General features: G+C 39.1%; 1 protein-coding gene across 5 annotated transcripts in view; it reads right to left on the reverse strand.

The window, feature by feature from the left end:
* Nucleotides 1-4,666: 4,666 nt before the first annotated feature.
* Nucleotides 4,667-18,549, reverse strand: part of ncam1a (neural cell adhesion molecule 1a) — a 266,857-nt gene continuing 252,974 nt past the window's right edge. For 3 of the 5 annotated variants that reach the window (XM_059352154.1, XM_059352153.1, XM_059352152.1), the window contains 4 exons: nt 18,123-18,330; nt 16,723-16,836; nt 15,218-15,652; nt 4,667-8,941 (listed from right to left, as the gene is read on the reverse strand). In XM_059352154.1, the coding sequence (XP_059208137.1) occupies nt 8,821-8,941; nt 15,218-15,652; nt 16,723-16,836; nt 18,123-18,330 (878 nt within the window). In that variant the 3' untranslated portion in view covers nt 4,667-8,820. The remainder of the gene's footprint in view (nt 8,942-15,217; nt 15,653-16,722; nt 16,837-18,122; nt 18,331-18,549) is intronic. The other 2 variants (XM_059352155.1, XM_059352159.1) reach the window with 1 other exon arrangement.

Below are 18,549 nucleotides of genomic sequence, written 5' to 3' on the forward strand. Positions count from 1 at the left end.
AATCTTCAGTTGTGGTTGCCATTATCCTTATTTAGAAACATTTTAATAAAAAACATTTGATTGTTGTTCCTCCAGACATGTGGATGTTTCTGTTGAATTGACTAAGTCTGCCACCTTTTGGACAAATGAGAGAATTGGTTAGGCTCAATAAAGACTTTTCATGAGTTACAGTATGTGTAAAGGATGAGCACAAAAAATGGTTCTACAGATTTCTGTGCGTCACAATGAAAGATTCAAGTGATTGTCTTGGTTTTTAACTCAAATCAAATGCAATGTATGTGATGATGCTTTAGTTGGGCATCCTGAGAATTGAATCCTTTCTAGTTACTTAAATCATAATGACAAATTTATACTAAATTAAATAGCAATTTTATCTTTCAAAAATATATACAAATATAAATGAATAAAGCTGTGTCATGTAATACATTTTTGCATATAAAAACATGTGAGTATTGTGATTTAGCTGGTTTATAGAGTATGTCATGCTCAGTCTTTCTCTAGGTTGGAAACACACTGCTCTCTAGTGGTCAATACACACAGCTGCATGGTACATGGATAAACAACACTAAATAGCCTTTGTAGCTGGGTGGAAGTAAATAATTAAGTAAAGTAAGTAAGTAAGTAAAATCTCTAAATAATTGGCTATGTATGTGTGTGTGTGTGTGTGTGTGTGTGTATGCATATAGCTTTTTTATTTATTTTTCTCCTTCATATAACAAATACAGAAGAACAGTGACTAATAGTACGGTTTAACAGGAGTGTTAACAGCTACATTGTTAGATCTCAGGAAGTGTAATTGGATGGACTTAAGTGTTTAATGAATAAAATGAAATGACATTCAGATTCTCCTTTTACGCCTCTGCTGTGCTCAAATGTACAGTTTAGTAGAAATGTTGTCTTTAGTTCCATAAGTGAGTGGTACTTGGGAATTTCCAGTGCTTGGTATTTGGCCTTCTCTCAAAGGCTCAAAGCATGAGTGGGGAAAAAGCGTTCAAACATGCTGCTCCTGCTGTGCTGAATGACTGAAATAAAGACTAAATAACTCTGGTGGAATTCAAAGATTTTAAGCAGAAGAACAGTAATCTGTTGTGCACAAACTATCACACGTGGAGCACACTGGATATTATTTCAAATAAATTTAGGTGTTGTCCCTGCAAGACACAATGCTGCTGCCTTTACCACATCTGACTGTTTTTTTTTTTTTTTTTTTTGTATTTATCTTATTTCGCCTGTTTGACTGGAAATGCTTAAAACAGAACACCTTTAGCATAAGGCTTCATTTGGAAGGTAACATCTTCTACTTTTTTGAAAATGTGCTTGTTTGGCACATGGCTAAAACACAACCTAAACTATACAAGTAAAATTGGCTCTTGTCTATAACAAGTCATATTTAAATAACACACCTGTAGATAATACAGACCTCAAGGCTTATTTTATGGGTGCTGGAGTTTTCAGTCACTGGTGTCGCTGGATTTCCTGAAACTTGTTAAAACCACATCTGTATTACTACTACAACAACAACAACAAAAAACAAACAACAAACAACAACAACCACCACCACCATCACCAAACTAAGGTATGGGGTAACTATGAATGATGAGATGAGTTTTAGTTTTAGGAGGTTAAACTGGTTGGCAGGGATTTAAGCCACCAACAAATCTTTTTCCTGGACTACATACACATATACTGCATTGGTTATCTCTCATTTGAGGCTGAAATAGTCATATTTAATGTTCCACAGGAAAAAGCTGATGTATCCTTTTTGGTATCTTACATTTAACATGGCAAAGATCGAGCAAGCCAGAGAAAGAGGAACTAAAAACACACTAGGGTTTGACTTGATAAAGTTATATATTTAATCTGCTTAAAACAGATTGTCCCTCACAAAGAAAGACAACAAAGACTTACATGTCTCTATTTACACACAAAGATACTTAAAATATTCACCTGAGTGGAAAAAGTGCACCACCGCAGTAAAGTACTTTTTGAGCACATAAGGTAACGGCACCCGTACCCATTAACCCGGTAAAGTTACCTTTTGCCGCAGCATTTATTCTTCTTATATATTATAGATGGTTTTACGGATATTCTACTGAAAAAATTAAAATATTTAACCTGGGAATATTTAACAATGTATAGTAGTATTGATTAGATTGAGAATATGTTCTCACTTAAAATAGTTTTACCACAAGTATTACGGTAATGCTTAATATGCCTCAACTTTTAACTGACGAACAGTTAACTGCTTTAAAACCAATAAAGCAAAAAATGTTGATATCTTACACATTAAGGGATTTGTAATTAAAAAATCTCCAAATATTTTTTTTTAATTCTTTCTTCTCTATTACGATATATATATAAATGTATAATAGGCTGAAGGTAAATGTAGCCTACATGTACCAGACAGATTTACTTTTCAAAATATAAATAAATATATTTAAAATGTCATGTCAGTGCTAAATGCTAAAAAAAAAAAGTACCACAGGATTGCTAATTAATTGAAGAAAAACATTACAATGTTGTTGTTTTTTTACTTTACTTTTATTGAACACAAGAATTTCTGGTAGAATGCAAAGTCAAAGTGTTTTTTCCTTCTTTCCTCCGTTAGTACTCAGTATTTACACCGGTGACAGGGGACAGGTGGACAGATAGAGTGGGAGCCTACCGATACTTGACCTACAGAATGAGAGCTGAAGACCAGGGAGCTCTGGATCAATGACAGTGGCCGGCTGTTGGCAGTGCAGACTTAAATCTGGCTGAATATGAAGCAGTGGCTGTTACTCAGTTGTGTGTTGGTGATTCTTACAGTGAGACAGAGAACCTTGGCAGGATGTTTTTCTCTTTTTCAAACGCTGAAAAATTCATGTTGCTTTGTCTCCTCACAAACGCTGAGCAAGATGAAAAAATCTGCTAGATGTCTTTATTCTGACTGAATCAAGCGGTGAACTCAAAGAGAAAAATGCAAGGCTGCCTCTGTCGTTCTTGCGTTTCTGAGGTATCTGAACAAGGGGGACTGCCTCACCCGATGTCCTCCACAAATGGATTTCAGGAGCAGTGACATAGGCAGAAAAACTTTCCTGTAAACTTATACAAAAACTGGTCGCACATTTGCAATTCCAGAACATATTTCAAGCTTGTTTGTGGACAAAACAAAAAAAACTCACATGGTTCTTTTTGTGTATTTTCACACTGTATTTCAGCAGAAACAGTAACATTTGCTTTTGACAACTCTCCCTTTTTCAAAAGTTACATTTCAGAGCTTTTTGAAGCAAAAACAGTTTTCTTTTGAAGCAAAAATAAAAAGTTTGGGAAACAGGTTACAAGTTACACAACACTTGAAAGAAAACCAATACAATACGGGAATCATTTATTGTTTTTCAGTTATTTTAGAGAATATGGGACCTGAGCAAAGTGTCATTGTGTCTTATAGTTATGTAATGTAATGGTTTGCTGGATGTGGATCACATGAGATACCAGATGAGGTGTCAGTATGTCAAAATATTACAATTAAAGAGTAATTCTGGTTTATTACAGCTTTTCCTTTAGTAGCATTTGCAATCATCTCTTTCTGTTATGTTAATGTTGGCGAACCTGGGGATTTGTTCACAACCTGACAGTTTGTGTTATCTGTACAACTGCTGTCCCACAGATCAAGGAATTAACTTGGTGAGTACAATGTTCATCATAACGATATAAATGATGACTAAATATACCAAAACTTTATGGGCACAGTCTGCCAAAGCAATGTGCTCTCTGCTCCAAACTGATTTGGTTCTTCCTTGGCCCATGCTACACCCTTTTTAGTTTTAATCATAAACTTCTTGACAGAGGTAATAAGAAGCTGTAATAAACAAGAACCATGCTATACCAAGGCATTGTATTCTCATGAATGGGTTCATATGATTTCTTACGAAAACCTATGCAACACAATTTGTATGACATCCTTCAAAATAACAACAGCCAGTTTACTTAGTTAAATTCAGGCACCAAAACCACATGTTTACAGTTAGGAAGAAACAAGGTTAGGCTTAAAATACCTACTTATACAGAACCATTGGACACAGTTATGTCAATGATGTCGAACATGAGCAAAGTAGTTTCTAATGAGAAGAAAACACCAGTCTCTTGGGTTTTTGGTGTCCACCTTCCCCTCCATGAAACTGCAATTTGAATGCTACATAAATGGATAAAGTTTGGGGGACAGCTACTAATTTCAGTACATACATTTTCATAGGAATAGCAATGAACCATTGATGAGAACAGCCTTACCAAGGAGGAGCCATGAAATATGCCAGAACACACTGACTGAACTATTGTGAATATATGACACAGTTTGTACAAAGGCCTGCTTATTCACGACCGTGAAATGTAGCAAATGAAAAAGCAAATCGGCATGAAGATGGAGATGTGAAACTTTTAATGGACAGATGCTGAGAGGAAAGAAATGCATGCCACCACTTTCTTATTCAAAGGCACTGTGTCTTTCCAGTTTGCTGCTGTCAGACTTCTGTACGTTGGCGTCGGAAAAAAAATCATGCTATCAGCTACACCTTTTCACAATCAAACTATTTGCTCAACTCTATGACAAAGGACACAATGGACTGACACATTCACAGTGTACTAGCTTGCAGTCTAAAGTAGGAGGAACACTGTACAAAAGAAAAAATGGTCAGACTCACTTTTTTACCTTCCAAAATCACAGCTGGGTATTATGGCTTGAGAGAGAACATTTTGAAATCTTTTCATTGACTTTCTGAGTATAAAAAGAGACCCATAAAGACCCACCAATTTCCTTCCAGGTTAGCTAAAAGAGGCCAAATTTATTCTTCATTCATCTTTGTTAAAAAAAAGGACCACTGAAAGGCTATGCTTAATTGGTTTTGTGTATACATTCATTTAAAGACACAGCATTAGTCTCTCCATTGAAGCCAAATTTCAGAGTTTTGCACTTTTCCGTAGATATGAATCCTTAGACTCTGACTGCTTGGGCTTTTTCTCCACTTTGAAAGGGCCACACTGCTTCTTGTAACTTATCTGGTTGTTCATATTACCAAATTTTCCCTTTGTTTAGGTCTCTGTCCATTGTGCATGCTGAAATATTAACATGTAGTATGCTAAATAACCATAGCTAATTAGCATTATTCAAAATCTAGATATTTATCATTATTAATGTCCAAGTGGACAAAAAAGTAGGTTGGTACTGCACAGATCACACTGTCACAGATGTTGGCAGACAATTTCAATGCTCAGAAAGAGCAGAACCTGTTCTCACTCTCAAATTACCAAAGCTTTGTCACTTTTGCCCTTGGCGTTCGATACTGATGCAGGGATTGCTTTACCATGTGCATGAGACGCACCTGTAGTTAAATGTTAACCCATCTAAAACAATATTAGATGCTTAGAGTAACGAATAGGATATAAAGAGCATGGAGTGGGATTATCCCAGGAGACAGGTGTTCATGTCCTGCGTGAAACCAAGAACTAGTGTTGTTATTTGGATTCGGAAGTAGTTGTTTTTAGCCCTAAAAACTCAATTTATTTTAAAACTAACTATTGCTTGCAGTTCACTGTTTACTGTGAACACTGAAGTTTATTTTAAAAAGCCACTATGCATGTACTAGCAGAAACTGACACGGCATCACTGATACGTTCAAAGCTGATGCAAAACTTGTGCCAGTATCAGATGTTGAGGGCTGTGACAAAGCATTGATATCCGACAAGTTTGGATGAGAATGCACTGAAGAGGAACAGTTTAACTGTTTTAGGCTGGTTACGCGACAAGCTGATGATGATCTGAGCTTTTAGTGTGTTTTCGCTACTTAGCTAGAGTAGAAACCATGAAGGCAACAGTGTTTCACTAAAAGCTAATTCTTTTGGTTGAGGAGGTATTTTTATTCCACTGTGTCTTCAACAACCCCTTCAAAAAGCCTGGAGGCTTCCATTCAGACTCAGACTCAGACTTGCCCCACAAAGCAAAGCAGGGATGCTAATCACTTCCATAGGCAAAACTAAATGCAGTCTTATGGTTATAGTCATTTGGCTGAAATAGTATAACTTTTACTTAAATTAAAATCAAACACACAACAGGTCTCAGCTGCTGTTTAGTATCATGTGGGTACTGAACATGCACAATGAACAGATATATCTATAGGAGTCGAGACAATGACCATGTAATCAGTCCTAATGGGTAAGTAAGTGTTGTCCTTTAAAAAACACTCTTAACAACTTAACCTTCTGTTTTTAGAGTGCCTTTAATATCTGGCCAGGTATAACAGATCAAGTCAAAAATATCTACTGTATGTCATCTGCTGCTCATTTATTCATTTCCAAACATTTTCCAGAGAATTTCCAGTAAGTGTACCTTGTGTTAAGAGTGATACAGTGAGTTTAGAATAAAGATAAACTGTACTAAACCTACAATACGTGGCACATCGCTGCAGGCACACACTAATCAAAGACTTAGCTGTAAGATGGTGGAAGCAGTGATGACACAAACTCACACTGACAGCAGTTGTGGTGAAAGAGAGAGAAAGATGGCTAAGAGAAACAGATGTTTGGTCACTCAGAGGTGCGGAAATCTCAGCAAGCTGAGCCCTCTGGCCAATCAGCTGTAAGCAGTGAACAATAGTGGTAAGCACAGTGAAGGCAACAATGGTTATGAACCATAGAAGAAGGTAGAGATGGTAAACCACAAAGAAAAATAACTGACTGGGATATTGGATTGGAGGCAGTGGAAACTGGCGTGTCAAGAATTCAGCCTGCAAGGGCCAGTTTTCTTTCAACAAACATGTCTACTTCTCAGTTCAAACCTGCTGACTGAAATTGTTTTGACAAAACACATGTGGCCTTTTTATAAGCCACTGTAACAGCCCAAAGCTGTCAGGTAAAGAACTGGTCTGAAATGTTTAAAGGAGACCTCTGGAAAGGGTGAGGTGTATGTGTGAGAGAGAAGGAGATACAGGTGTGTTCTCACATCGACCTAAAGAATTGGCAATATTAACAATGCACACATTAGCTGTGTCTGCTACAGGAGCCACCTCCTTCAAAGAACATGGCAGTAAAGGTATGGTATATTTGGTCACACAATGGTGTTCTGACTTAATGAGTTGGAACAATTGACTTTAGGAAAATTACGACTCAAAGGAAACACCACTGGTTTTAATCAATTTCAGGCAATATAAGGCAGTGTTTCTCTTTTGGAATTGACCTGTTTTGACTTTTTCGATCTTGAAAATTGAACTTTGAGGGATGTGGCCCCTGAAAAGGAATACAGCTGTTATCTTAAAAGTGACCATTTCCTTACCCTATACCCAACCCAACCCTGTCTCCCAAAAATGATGCTCATATACAGCTAATTTGCAACCGCAAATACGTTTTGAAAGAAACTTAAAGCTAGGGTAGGCAGTTGATTTTTAGAGTCATTGGGCAAAAAAATCCACACTAATCATATTGTAATTTAAGTGATCTGAGCAGAAAATTAGACTTCGGACCCTCTTGGTTGCGGTTTCAGGCTTTAGTAAATCTAACCTGTGACTTCAGAAACAGGATGTTTCTAATGGCTGTTCTGTACCTGCAGAAACGTTGCGATTCCAACATTGGCAACGATACCTACACTGTAAAGCAACCGAAAAAAAAGTAAAGTGTTTCAGAGATGGTGGAAAATTGTTGCTATTGGTTTAACCTTTTCTGCAAACTGTAGCTAAAGGCATAGCCACATCTGTGAACCTTTGGCTATGCTTAGCAGAAGGCTTAACTATAAGTAACATTTTCACTCCATCTCTCATATGCTTTGCTGATATTAACATGTGTGTGGAGTTAGCTAGATTTCCAGAAAACTGCCTACCCCCGCTTTAATATCAACCACATTACAATTTTTATCAACACAATAAAACACTTTCATGGACGTATCTAAAAAGTAACAAAATCATTTCTTTCATAATGTAAGAGGCGACACCATTTACTAATATACATGTACTGTGTTAACAGAATTTTTAGGGAGACAGGGTTGAAACCCCTAAACCTCGACTTAAATAGCATGATTAATCTTTCTCCGGTGTCTTCTTCTGTTTTTCAAAGCTTAGGCTAAACGATTTTTTGACCAGAACCATATGGAGACAACATTTAAGAAAAAAAAACAATATCTAAATAGGAACGAAATGACAGCAACATTTACAGAAATACAATAACTTTGCAAAAATAGGCATGCTAATGTTCTAATCTCTAGCCCTGGAAATAACACATTAAAAAAGCTAAATAGGCAGTAACATCTGCACATTATTTAAACACAACAAAATATCGACAAACAAGAAAGACCCATTATCCATTACCACAATGATGACCATACTGCATAAAGAATAGTAGTATTGGTAATGTACCAGTCTTACATGTGTGTACGTCATGAGGGCAGTAATCTGTGAAGTAAAGCTACAGTCCAACCATGGTAATCTACAGGAAAATAGTTTCCGTATTCAATTTCATATTACACACGAGAGAGAGGGTGAACTACAGGTATAAATTTAGCTTTTTTATGTGACAAATAACAAATAGAAACTGACGTAAAAGGTACTAAGGCATGTGCATGAGGTCTTTACATTTTCCTGGTCAGAAGACACTGTAGAAGGAGACCCATGATTTATTTTTTTAGCTTTTCTGTTGCTTTTTGTTGTTTTTCTGATGTGATGGGGTGTGACATTACTTTGAGGTTTCAATGACTGTGACCCGTCCCCCCCTCCCCTCCCCACACTTATACCTTCAAATCCAAACCTAACGACCCTCCCACACCCCAATCAACCCTCTTCCTGCTGCTCCTGGGTGAGGAGATTACGCTTTACTTTCATTGCCGTTCATCTGGGGAGCCTCGTTGGGGACCGTCTTCACCTCGTCTGTGGCGTTCTTCAACTCCGTCTCGCCTTTAGTGTTCTCATCCTTCACAGTCTTACCGCTACGTGGACAAACACAGGAGCGAGAGAGAGAACCAGAAAAAGACAAAGAGAGAGGAGATTCCGTTAACAGTGAATCACTAAGTCCCTCTCTCGCAGCTAAACTGTCTGCTCTGAGCTGCCTTTTGTGTCATTTTTCTAAGAAAGAAGGAAAAAAAAGGGGGGAAAACATGCAAGATGCTTTGAGGGAATTTGTTTTCCCTTCTGGAACTGAATGCATTTCACACATAATGGGATCAAGCTCGCTATCCTAGCCAGACATCAAATAAGAGTACATGGATGTCACAGCTATTTTCAAGGAACAATGAATGCTGATGTGGAATGAGACAGGGCCGGTACAGTAGGCACAATGCATGAAGGAATGAAAGACTGAGGCATAACCTACAACACAAACTACAATACACAAGAGGATTACACGCTGTCTGGACTGAACCAGAACACAATGGAAAGAGACTTTAAAGCCATACTTCACTTAAGTCGAACATTTTCTGGTGTTAGCATATGTTCCCTGGTTGCAATGCATTTGTGCTGATGCTGCTTTTTGAAAATATGGTGGCTTCACTGCTGTGTCACATACAGTCATTTCATCTTCTGTCCTCTGTGCCAGCTCTCAAATAGCAATTTAAATCAATACACCTCTCTCTCCTGCTGACACATACTGTATACTCGCTCTCTGTGGGCCAGTGATGGCCACATATACAGGATCCAGCAATACAGCCAAGTCTTAAAGACTTCAAAAAAATGTCTCTCTATTACTGTAGATGTGATCTTGTAAAACGTTGATCCTTAATGTTACTTCAAATCAATTATTATTGTTCTATTAATAGCCCTGAAGCTCCTCAAGCACCTCCTAGAGGCTGCAATGTTCATTACATCCCACAATTCTACAATTTTACTGTTTGTGGACAGTGTAAAGTCTGCCCTGAGGGTTGCGCTATAAGAAAAATAAAACAGATTAACCCCCTTAGGAGCATGGATGTTGTCAGCACATTTCATGGCAATCTGCCTGTGAGATGCAATACCTTGTATGGGATTTCTTTCACCCTTCCCCAGTGTTATCTATCGTCCCACATTCCTACATCTTCTTTCCTCATTTTCCAGTCGTTTTAAGATGAAGTTCTGCCTTGAGAAATATGTATGATCAAGAAACACATTTCCGTCTTTCTTTTTTGCATAGAAAGAGTGAAAACTACTGGACTCAACCAGACCAGTTTTATGCATTAAAGTAAGTAGGTCATGACCAAACCCACTAACTAAGCTTATTCAAAGTATTTTTAGGCCTTTAATCCTTGAAAAGTGAGAAAAAAACTTACAATATATTGTCAACTGACCAAAATACAAAAGGTTATCACATATTATGCACAAGCTGAAGTTTTTAAAATATGTTGCAGCTTACTTAACATTAGTGCCAAACTTATCCGTGTTTGTCTTCAAGCTCTATAAAGTTTAAAGCTTTAAATCCAGCTCTTTAGTCAGCCTGAATGTTGACATGCCTATAGAACCACTAAGCTAAACTCATAGTCTTGTCAGCATTGATCTGCACTTGATGTTAATTTGAAATGATTCCACAAGTTGGATGATACTTCTTCTGCCAACATGGGCTGACTTCCTTGTGATTTGTCACCGGTTGCCAAAAATGTTGTACAAATGTTTCCTTTAAATGTCCTCAACACATTTCACTGTCACACGTGTTTCAGCCTGAATTAGTTCACTTAATTGAGAGATTAGGTTGACAAAGACAACAATGTCAAAGCATAATGGACTGGTTGAGTCAAGAAGGGATAACACTGCACATTATTCAGAGTCTGAGAGAACCTGTAACCAACTTACTGCCGTGTCTGACCTTTAAACTGCAAAACTCTTACATGCAGCACTTTCTATAATTATGTCACTCTTAAATCGATGGGCGCTACATCACTTTTACTGAGGTAAATTACACTTCAAACTAATGTACTTCAAGCACCCTTTTGAAACAATCGAGGCTATTGTTCTCTTGAAGAATGCTCTCACATAATCAAGAGCAATTCAGAGCTACGCTAACTGAAACCTGCTTTAAAAACATTGTTTCAAACGTGGCATGTCGCCTGTGGAAATGGTCTGCAAAGATATTTTGCTTCTCATGAGAGAAATATGGGTCTTGAGGAGGAGTGCGCAACTCAAGAACCCACAAGAAGTCTGACAAGTCATCCCAGTGTTGGGATGCAGAAGAAGGATCACCACATAGATCAGTGGCTGAGCTGTGCTTCAGTCCTGTCAAAGAGTTATGAAGAAAAATCCCTCCAATGACAAGTTTAGTTATATCAAGGTGATGTTGAGCTGACAAGAGCTCTGCTTCCAACTAGCTCTCAACTCGCCATACTTCATCACTGACATCTTCCTCTGGCCATCTTACTGAGCAAAGTATAAGATGAAGCAGGGAGAGAAAGAGGAGTGATTGTCAGTAAGCCTCTGTAATTCATCCTCAGCCATAGCTATCTCATTATCTGCACAGGCTGTCAAGAATCAGGAACATCTGCAAACTCCAAGGGGCAAAAAACCCTCCAAATAACAACCCTTCATAGCAGCACCGAAATAAGGGCCTTCTGTAGGAATTAAAACAGAAACTGAGGTGCATTGGAGAGATTGGCACTTTAATTGGCCTTCAAAATACAGAGGACACAGAACAATGGTGCTGCTGCTTGAGGTCACTGTGTGACAAGTATTTAATTTACTTGAACAACCTAATTCACCACTGCATGACAGAAAGGGACAGTATTATTCAATAGAGTTCTTCACAAAAAGATATCTCTCTACTCTTTCACTGAGTGAACAAAGATTTCTTATTTCTGGTGTGCAGCAGGATTTGAAGCTTATTTGTCCTCAAAGACTCCAGCTGAGACAAACTGAGCTGGACTAGCTGTATCTTTAGAAGCCATATGGTTGCTGTTAAAGGAACACTCCACCGTTTTTTCATATTAAAACATGTTATTCGGTCAAGTAAGACGAGTTGATACAGACCTCTTGCGTCTCAATGCGTGCACTCAATTGCCCTGGCGCGCGGCGCCACTTGGCTAGCACTTAGCTTAGCCCAGTTCATTCATTAGGATCCAAACAGATGGACAGTTAGAAGCGACCAAACTCCTCCACGTTTTCCCTATTTAAATACAGCTACACGAGTAGTTAAACGACCAAGTATGGCGACACAAAATAAAACGTGGCGATTTTCTAAGCGGATAAAAAGGATAACTATAATGTATGGCGGAATAACACTTGGGAGCACTTCGACTCGGCGCAGTTATATCATCACTTGAAAAATCTTCTCCCCCTCCCTCTCCCTCTCCCTCTCCCTCTCACTTCCGTCAACAGAACCAACGTGAGCTGCACCAGGAGTAGTAGTTCGAGCAGAGCTGACGAAGTATCAGGTTGTAGGAAGATATTTGTGAACAATCATGGTTATAACGTGCATCGTAAAGGGTTGCGATAACAAGCAGAAGTGAAGTGAGAGGGAGAGGGAGAGGGAGGGGGAGAAGATTTTTCAGGAGTGATGATATTACTGCGCCGAGTCGAAGTGCTCCCAAGTGCTATTCCGCCATACATTATAGTTCTCCTTTTTATCCGCTTAGAAAAGCGCCACGTTTTATTTTGTGTCGCCATACTTGGTCGTTTAACTACTCGTGTAGCTGTATTTAAATAGGGAAAACGTGGAGGAGTTTGGTCGCTTCTAACTGTCCATCTGTTTGGATCCTAATGAATGAACTGGGCTAAGCTAAGTGCTAGCCAAGTGGCGCCGCGCGCCAGGGCGATTGAGTGCATGCATTGAGACGCAAGAGGTCTGTATCAACTCGTCTTACTTGACCGAATAACATGTTTTAATATGAAAAAACGGTGGAGTGTTCCTTTAACATACTAACTACAGTCATCTCGAGATACACACTTCACTGACTGTAACATGGCACATTATAGACTCATATATGTGTTAAGTTAGCAAACAAAATAAACTGTGAGTGCGCAACATAAAATTGCTGACATTGCATGGATTGGCATATGATTTGAAGAACCAAGGGCTTAAATTAATGGATTATACTATCATTTCTATTCTAAATTGTACTCATTAAAGTAATCTTGTAAGCATCACGAAAAAAAGTCTGATTGGGAAAATGAACACGAGTCCACACTTCAGCCAGATTATTTGAACCATTTTTCTTAAAGTTCAGATCTTGGTGCAAGATATGGGCAGTGCTTTTCAAATATTCTAATATTCATTAACTTAAGTGGGGCGCTGTCTGCAGATCAACCATCAATGGCAAGCTTGTTACCCGTAGATGTAAGTTTGATGGCCGATGTGCAGAGCAAACAACGGCCCTCATCACTAAGATGATAGCAAAAGACATGCTACCCATCGGCTTTGTCGAGGGAAAGGGTTTTCAAAGTATGATGGCGCTTTTTCAGCCCATCAAGAAAAACTGTCAATGAACGACTGGAGAAACTTTATGACGGTAATGCATGTGAGCTGCTCAGTCGTTTGACAAGTGTTGTGTCTGACCATGAATTCCTGGACAGCACTTACAAATGAATCATATGTGTCTGTCACCTGCCATTATGTTAGGAACTGGAAAATACAGAGTGCTGTTCTGCAGACTGAAGCAATGCCAAAGCGACTTTCAAATAATTCTCAAATAGTTCCCAGCGAATATCAAATAGCACTTTTGCTTGAAATGCCCAGCCCATCTAAAATGTAGTTTTCTTCTTTGCAAATATCTATTAGAATGAACATTTGACCAATCCCTCCCTGTTTGAAGACTTCAAGAGATTGACAATGACAATTCTTTTCAGTTTGGCTAACCTCATTCATTGCATGACTGCTAATTACGTTTATTGCCTCATTTGACTTTTTCTTTAGTGATGTCACAGTGTTCCCAGATCTTACAAATGATACCTTGGTTAAAACAGTGTTATTAATAGGAATGATGGCCACAACTACCAAATTAAGAGCTTGGTTCAACGAACATGATTTATCCTTTAAATGTACCTCTATTTTATAACTTTTGCATTTAGTTTTGTATGATAGTACTGCTGGTGCTTATATGAGTGCTGGAAATACTTGTAGGAATCATGTTAGAATTGCTGGGAAACCTGGAGTGTAAACAAGGTGTGTTAAAAAAACAATGCATCTTTCAGCAAAATGTAGCAACTGCACAGAGATCATCCGGGTGAATTATAAAGAAGCTGTATGGGAGGAGAAAATGTTGAATCCATTAATTTAGCAAACAAACAGGTGGAGGGTGGAGGTGGTGGTTGAATGAAGACAAGCTTGCACTAGTGGCATCCCAATGTACTGTATTCCTGTGCCAATTATCTGCATGGCCATTATCTGACATTCTTAAAGGAAAATTCCACCCTTAAATGAGTTGCAAATAAGTTTGGTGTACTGAATTTTGCTAATCAGCCTGATTTTTTTCCCCCTATTAAATGATTCTAATAAAGGAGAATGTACAAACACAGTATCCCTGGCAAGTCATTAAGCTTTTAAAAACTGAGGCATGTCTACAACAACATCTATGCTCCCTCTACGAACTGCAACATGATTTGTGGCTGCATTTCATTCAGGTTTAATGAGGCTGTTGTTCATAGAAACATGGCTCTGGATCTATTCTTACCATATGTATTATTGAACACTGGTACCAAGCCCACAGCCAAGCATCTTCAGCGGCTGATCAGGCAGCATCATCAAAATCTACTGAAAGCAGCGGTGCTTAGAAGCACTGATGAAAGTCTTGAGACTGACACTTTTTGCTGTTATTTTTAACGTCAGTCTTTTGCACACTTGAGCTCCTTTGCAATGCAATGAAGATGAGAACTCTTTTGATCTCAGCTACAGCATTGTTTGAAGCTTTCAGCCCCCTGTTTTTGTGTGCTGGTAAGCTTTTCAGTTTTTGTCTTAAATGAAAGCAAGAGCAGTTGTTTCTGTCGTTCCTGTCCTTAAACACTTCCAACATGTTTTTTTACTGCTTCCCAGTTATGTTAATCAATCTTTGTCTTGCTTATGGCTGAGTACTGAGAAAAAAATCGACCAAAAGCTTGAAAAACATTCAGAAAATGATGAAGCTAGATAATAACTTTAACTTAATTAACTAAGATTCTGACAAGTGCAAAATTGTACATATAGGGATCTGACACCAAAAACATTGTCTGCATTTAAGAGTGGATTTTTCCTTAGATAGGACACACTTTTGAGCTATTGGGATGCTACCAGAGCAGAGGCAACAAGTTGAGGAATGGGGTTATGGAAGTGTTCATACTCATTTTGGGCCGATGTGGTCGAGTCTGTGCACGGGGTATTGGGTGCATCCTTGGTTGGGCCGTCTACTTGTAAGTCCTTATTCTGGGTGCTGTCAGGGGCTTTGACTGGGTCAGCAGAGGGCGGGCTGACAGGCTCTGAGACAGGGGGTGCTGGGTCGCACGGGGAGGGGACTTTAGGGGTGTCGCTCAGGTCGACCAGGGGCCCAACATCAGGTTGGGTGTTAGCATTAAGTGCACTTGACTGGGCAGCAGGGCTGTTTTGGGGGGAGGACTTGGCAGGGGCAGCTTTGGTTGGGCTGGAGGCGCTGGTGGTAAGCGTGGTGCTCTCACTAGCAGGACTGCTTTGCGCCGTGCTAAAGCTCTCAGCAACTGAGTTAGTGGCAGTGGAGGGGAGCAAGTTTACCACAGTGGAGGTGGTGTCTGCAGCAGCAGGCCTGTTTGGTGAGGAGGGGCAGGACAAACAAGGGAGGAGAGGGAGGAGTGGGGAGTGGGCACATAGAGCCACGAGAAAAGTGAGGGAAAGAAAGAAAAAGGACAACGAGAGAAATAAAGGGGTAGAGGGAGAGTGCAGGTCAGGGCATAAACAAGGCAGAGTGAGTGCTACAGTGCTGCAGTGAAAAAGTAAAATCTACACAATCAAAATGTTAGCAACAAAATATTTGTGAAGGGGTAAACAAAAAATAATAACACAATAATAAACTATAGAAAAAGTGTGGGAGTTTCAGGATTAGGATGCTAATAAGGGTTGGGCTGGCCTACATTTTTTTAAACCGGTTTGATATTAAGTTAAACACCAGACTGGAACAGGATACTGGATTTTACCACTAGGTGTCACACTTGACTCAGAAGCCATGAATTAGAGTGTGGTGAATCAAGTCCAGTTGGTGGCAGTAATGCACCTCTAAGCTGGTTTGCCAACTGACAATAATCAGAAGAAGAAAGTAAAGAAAGGAACAGGTTGTCGGCTTAGGCTGCTTTTTAATTTACAAGAACAATAACGACAAACGCAGGATTATCAAACAGGTTGTAAAAACTGTAATGCTAATACGCACTTGATAATGAAGAAAAAAATTGGGTTTGTTGTTGGTCTGTATTAATGATGTCACTTAAGCCTTTTTCCAATACACTGTTGTGAGTTCGTAAACTGTGGAGCAGCATTGAAACATTTTGCCAAAAAACTACATTAATATTTTGAGATATGTTCAATTATGGTTTAGTGGTCATTCATACAGGCCTACACTTGCAGACCATGAGCTTGTTGAACCTAGACCTGGTATAAATCTCTGGCTAATCACTATGTCATACAGTGTGCAAAGGGTGAAAAAAATGGAGCTGTGTCTCAATAACTGAAGCTAGTTTGGGCCTAACCAAAATGATGTTCGTAAAATGTTTTTAATAAAGAATAACCTAATTATAACATTCACTTCTCTATCAAGACACCATGCAGTTGCCCTTGTCTGGACTAACCCTCTAGCCTGGGAAAGTGGTCCAGTTCCATACTTACTCAGGTTCTGTCAGAGGTGTGGTCTCGTTGGGCTCAGTGGGACCCCCTCCTTGGTTTGGGGTGTGTTCTTCCTCTGCCCTCACCTCAACAATGGGCTCCTTAGACTCATCTGTCCTGTTGTCAGATAGTGGCAGACCATTAGCGAGGCGAAACGCTGACTTGATCTGTTATACATCAGTCAATCCCAGAAAAGCTTGACCTACTACGCTCGGTCGTTTAGGAATTATTTGTAGAGATTGTGGTGATCAGCAGCAATGCAAAACACAATGTGCAGATACGTTTTGCAAAAACGCCTGTATAGTCCTCTAGTATAGTCAAACAAACTCTATTATTCCATTCCAACATCTGATCATCCTCCACCTGCAGGATCTGATTGTAGGTTTCCCCCGGGGGCTTGTCTGTTTTCATCACACTGCTTTCTGATTGTGCCGAGCTTTAAAGTGTTTGCATGCGGGGAGTGACATGTTTAGATCTAAGGTGCCAAATATCAGCTCTGCACATTTTATGATTCACTCTCAATAAATCTGTTTCATGCGAGCTATTTAGTTGAACTATTCATTTGTAGTTATGAAGTTCATGACTGGTACAGTGAGAGACAGTTCAGCATACTGAACACAATTTTTGATCAAACAAAGGCTAACGTAACAAATTAATTTTGGCAAAGTAAGTCAATATGACAATTTCCATCTGTTTACTTTGACACTGTCACAGTTGGAATTACATTTGGAAAGTATTGCCCACACCTGAACAAAACATTCCTGCATTTTATTACTACAATTGAATCATTTGCATCATCTGGAATAAAACAGGGTTATCTGAATGAAATTGCATGTAGCTGAGCTGTAAATTCAGTTTACCAGCACCGATAGGTCAGTAATATACTGTACGATAACCCTCTTTTTTTTCTTTTTTAGCTGTTTTGGTCTCCACCAAGTCATTAACTTTCTCAGTATTTTCCTTTGTGCTGTGCAGGTTGCACATCATGGGATTTTTGGAGCTTTTTTGTAAACACCGAGCTGAAAGATGTTAAAGAGCCTTTCCTTTCATAATACATCTTCACATGGTCCATCATTTACAGTCAAATGATTAGCCCACCTTTGTTTTTTTCAATTTCTTGTTCATTTTAATGCCTGGTACAACTAAAGGTACATTTGTTTGGACAAATATTATGATAACAATAGAAATAGCTCATATGAGTTTAATTTAAGAGCTGATATCTAGACATTTTCCATGATTTTCTTCATAATAACCAAAATCATTTTCAAGGAAACCACGGAAAATGGCTAGATATCAGCTTTAATACATTTTTCAATTTTCCATGACTGTATATACATTGATAGTGCAGCTTTAAACAATACGTTATGTATTATATAATATGTCATAAGATAATGTTCACTTACGTGAATGCTGCCTTGCCCTCCTCAATGTCCTTGCTTTTTGCACCAGGCCCAGACTTCCCACAGAAGTTCACAGCGATGCACATGAGGAGTCCACACTTGTTGAGGAAGTAGCAGGTGACGTCCACGCCCACCAACAGCAGGAAAAAGACAACAATGAGGATGCCTACGATGGCTCCGGTGCCCAGGCCTGAGCCATCGGCCATGGCATCTGAAGGGCAATGACAGGGAGAGGGGATACACAAGCAAAACAGGCAGGAAAAAGAGGGAGAGAAGAGGAGTTAGGGGAGAGGAAAGGGTTTAACATGAGGGAGAGGGGATAGAAAGAAAGTTAGAAAGAGAGAGGGAGAAAGATGATGAGGAATGCAGTCAAGCTTTTAATACACCACTTCAGGTTTCAGTTGTCAAGACCTCGAGTGTGTCGTTCTTT

This window comes from Centropristis striata, chromosome 15 (genome assembly GCF_030273125.1).
Source record: "Centropristis striata isolate RG_2023a ecotype Rhode Island chromosome 15, C.striata_1.0, whole genome shotgun sequence".
NCBI lineage: Eukaryota > Metazoa > Chordata > Actinopteri > Perciformes > Serranidae > Centropristis > Centropristis striata.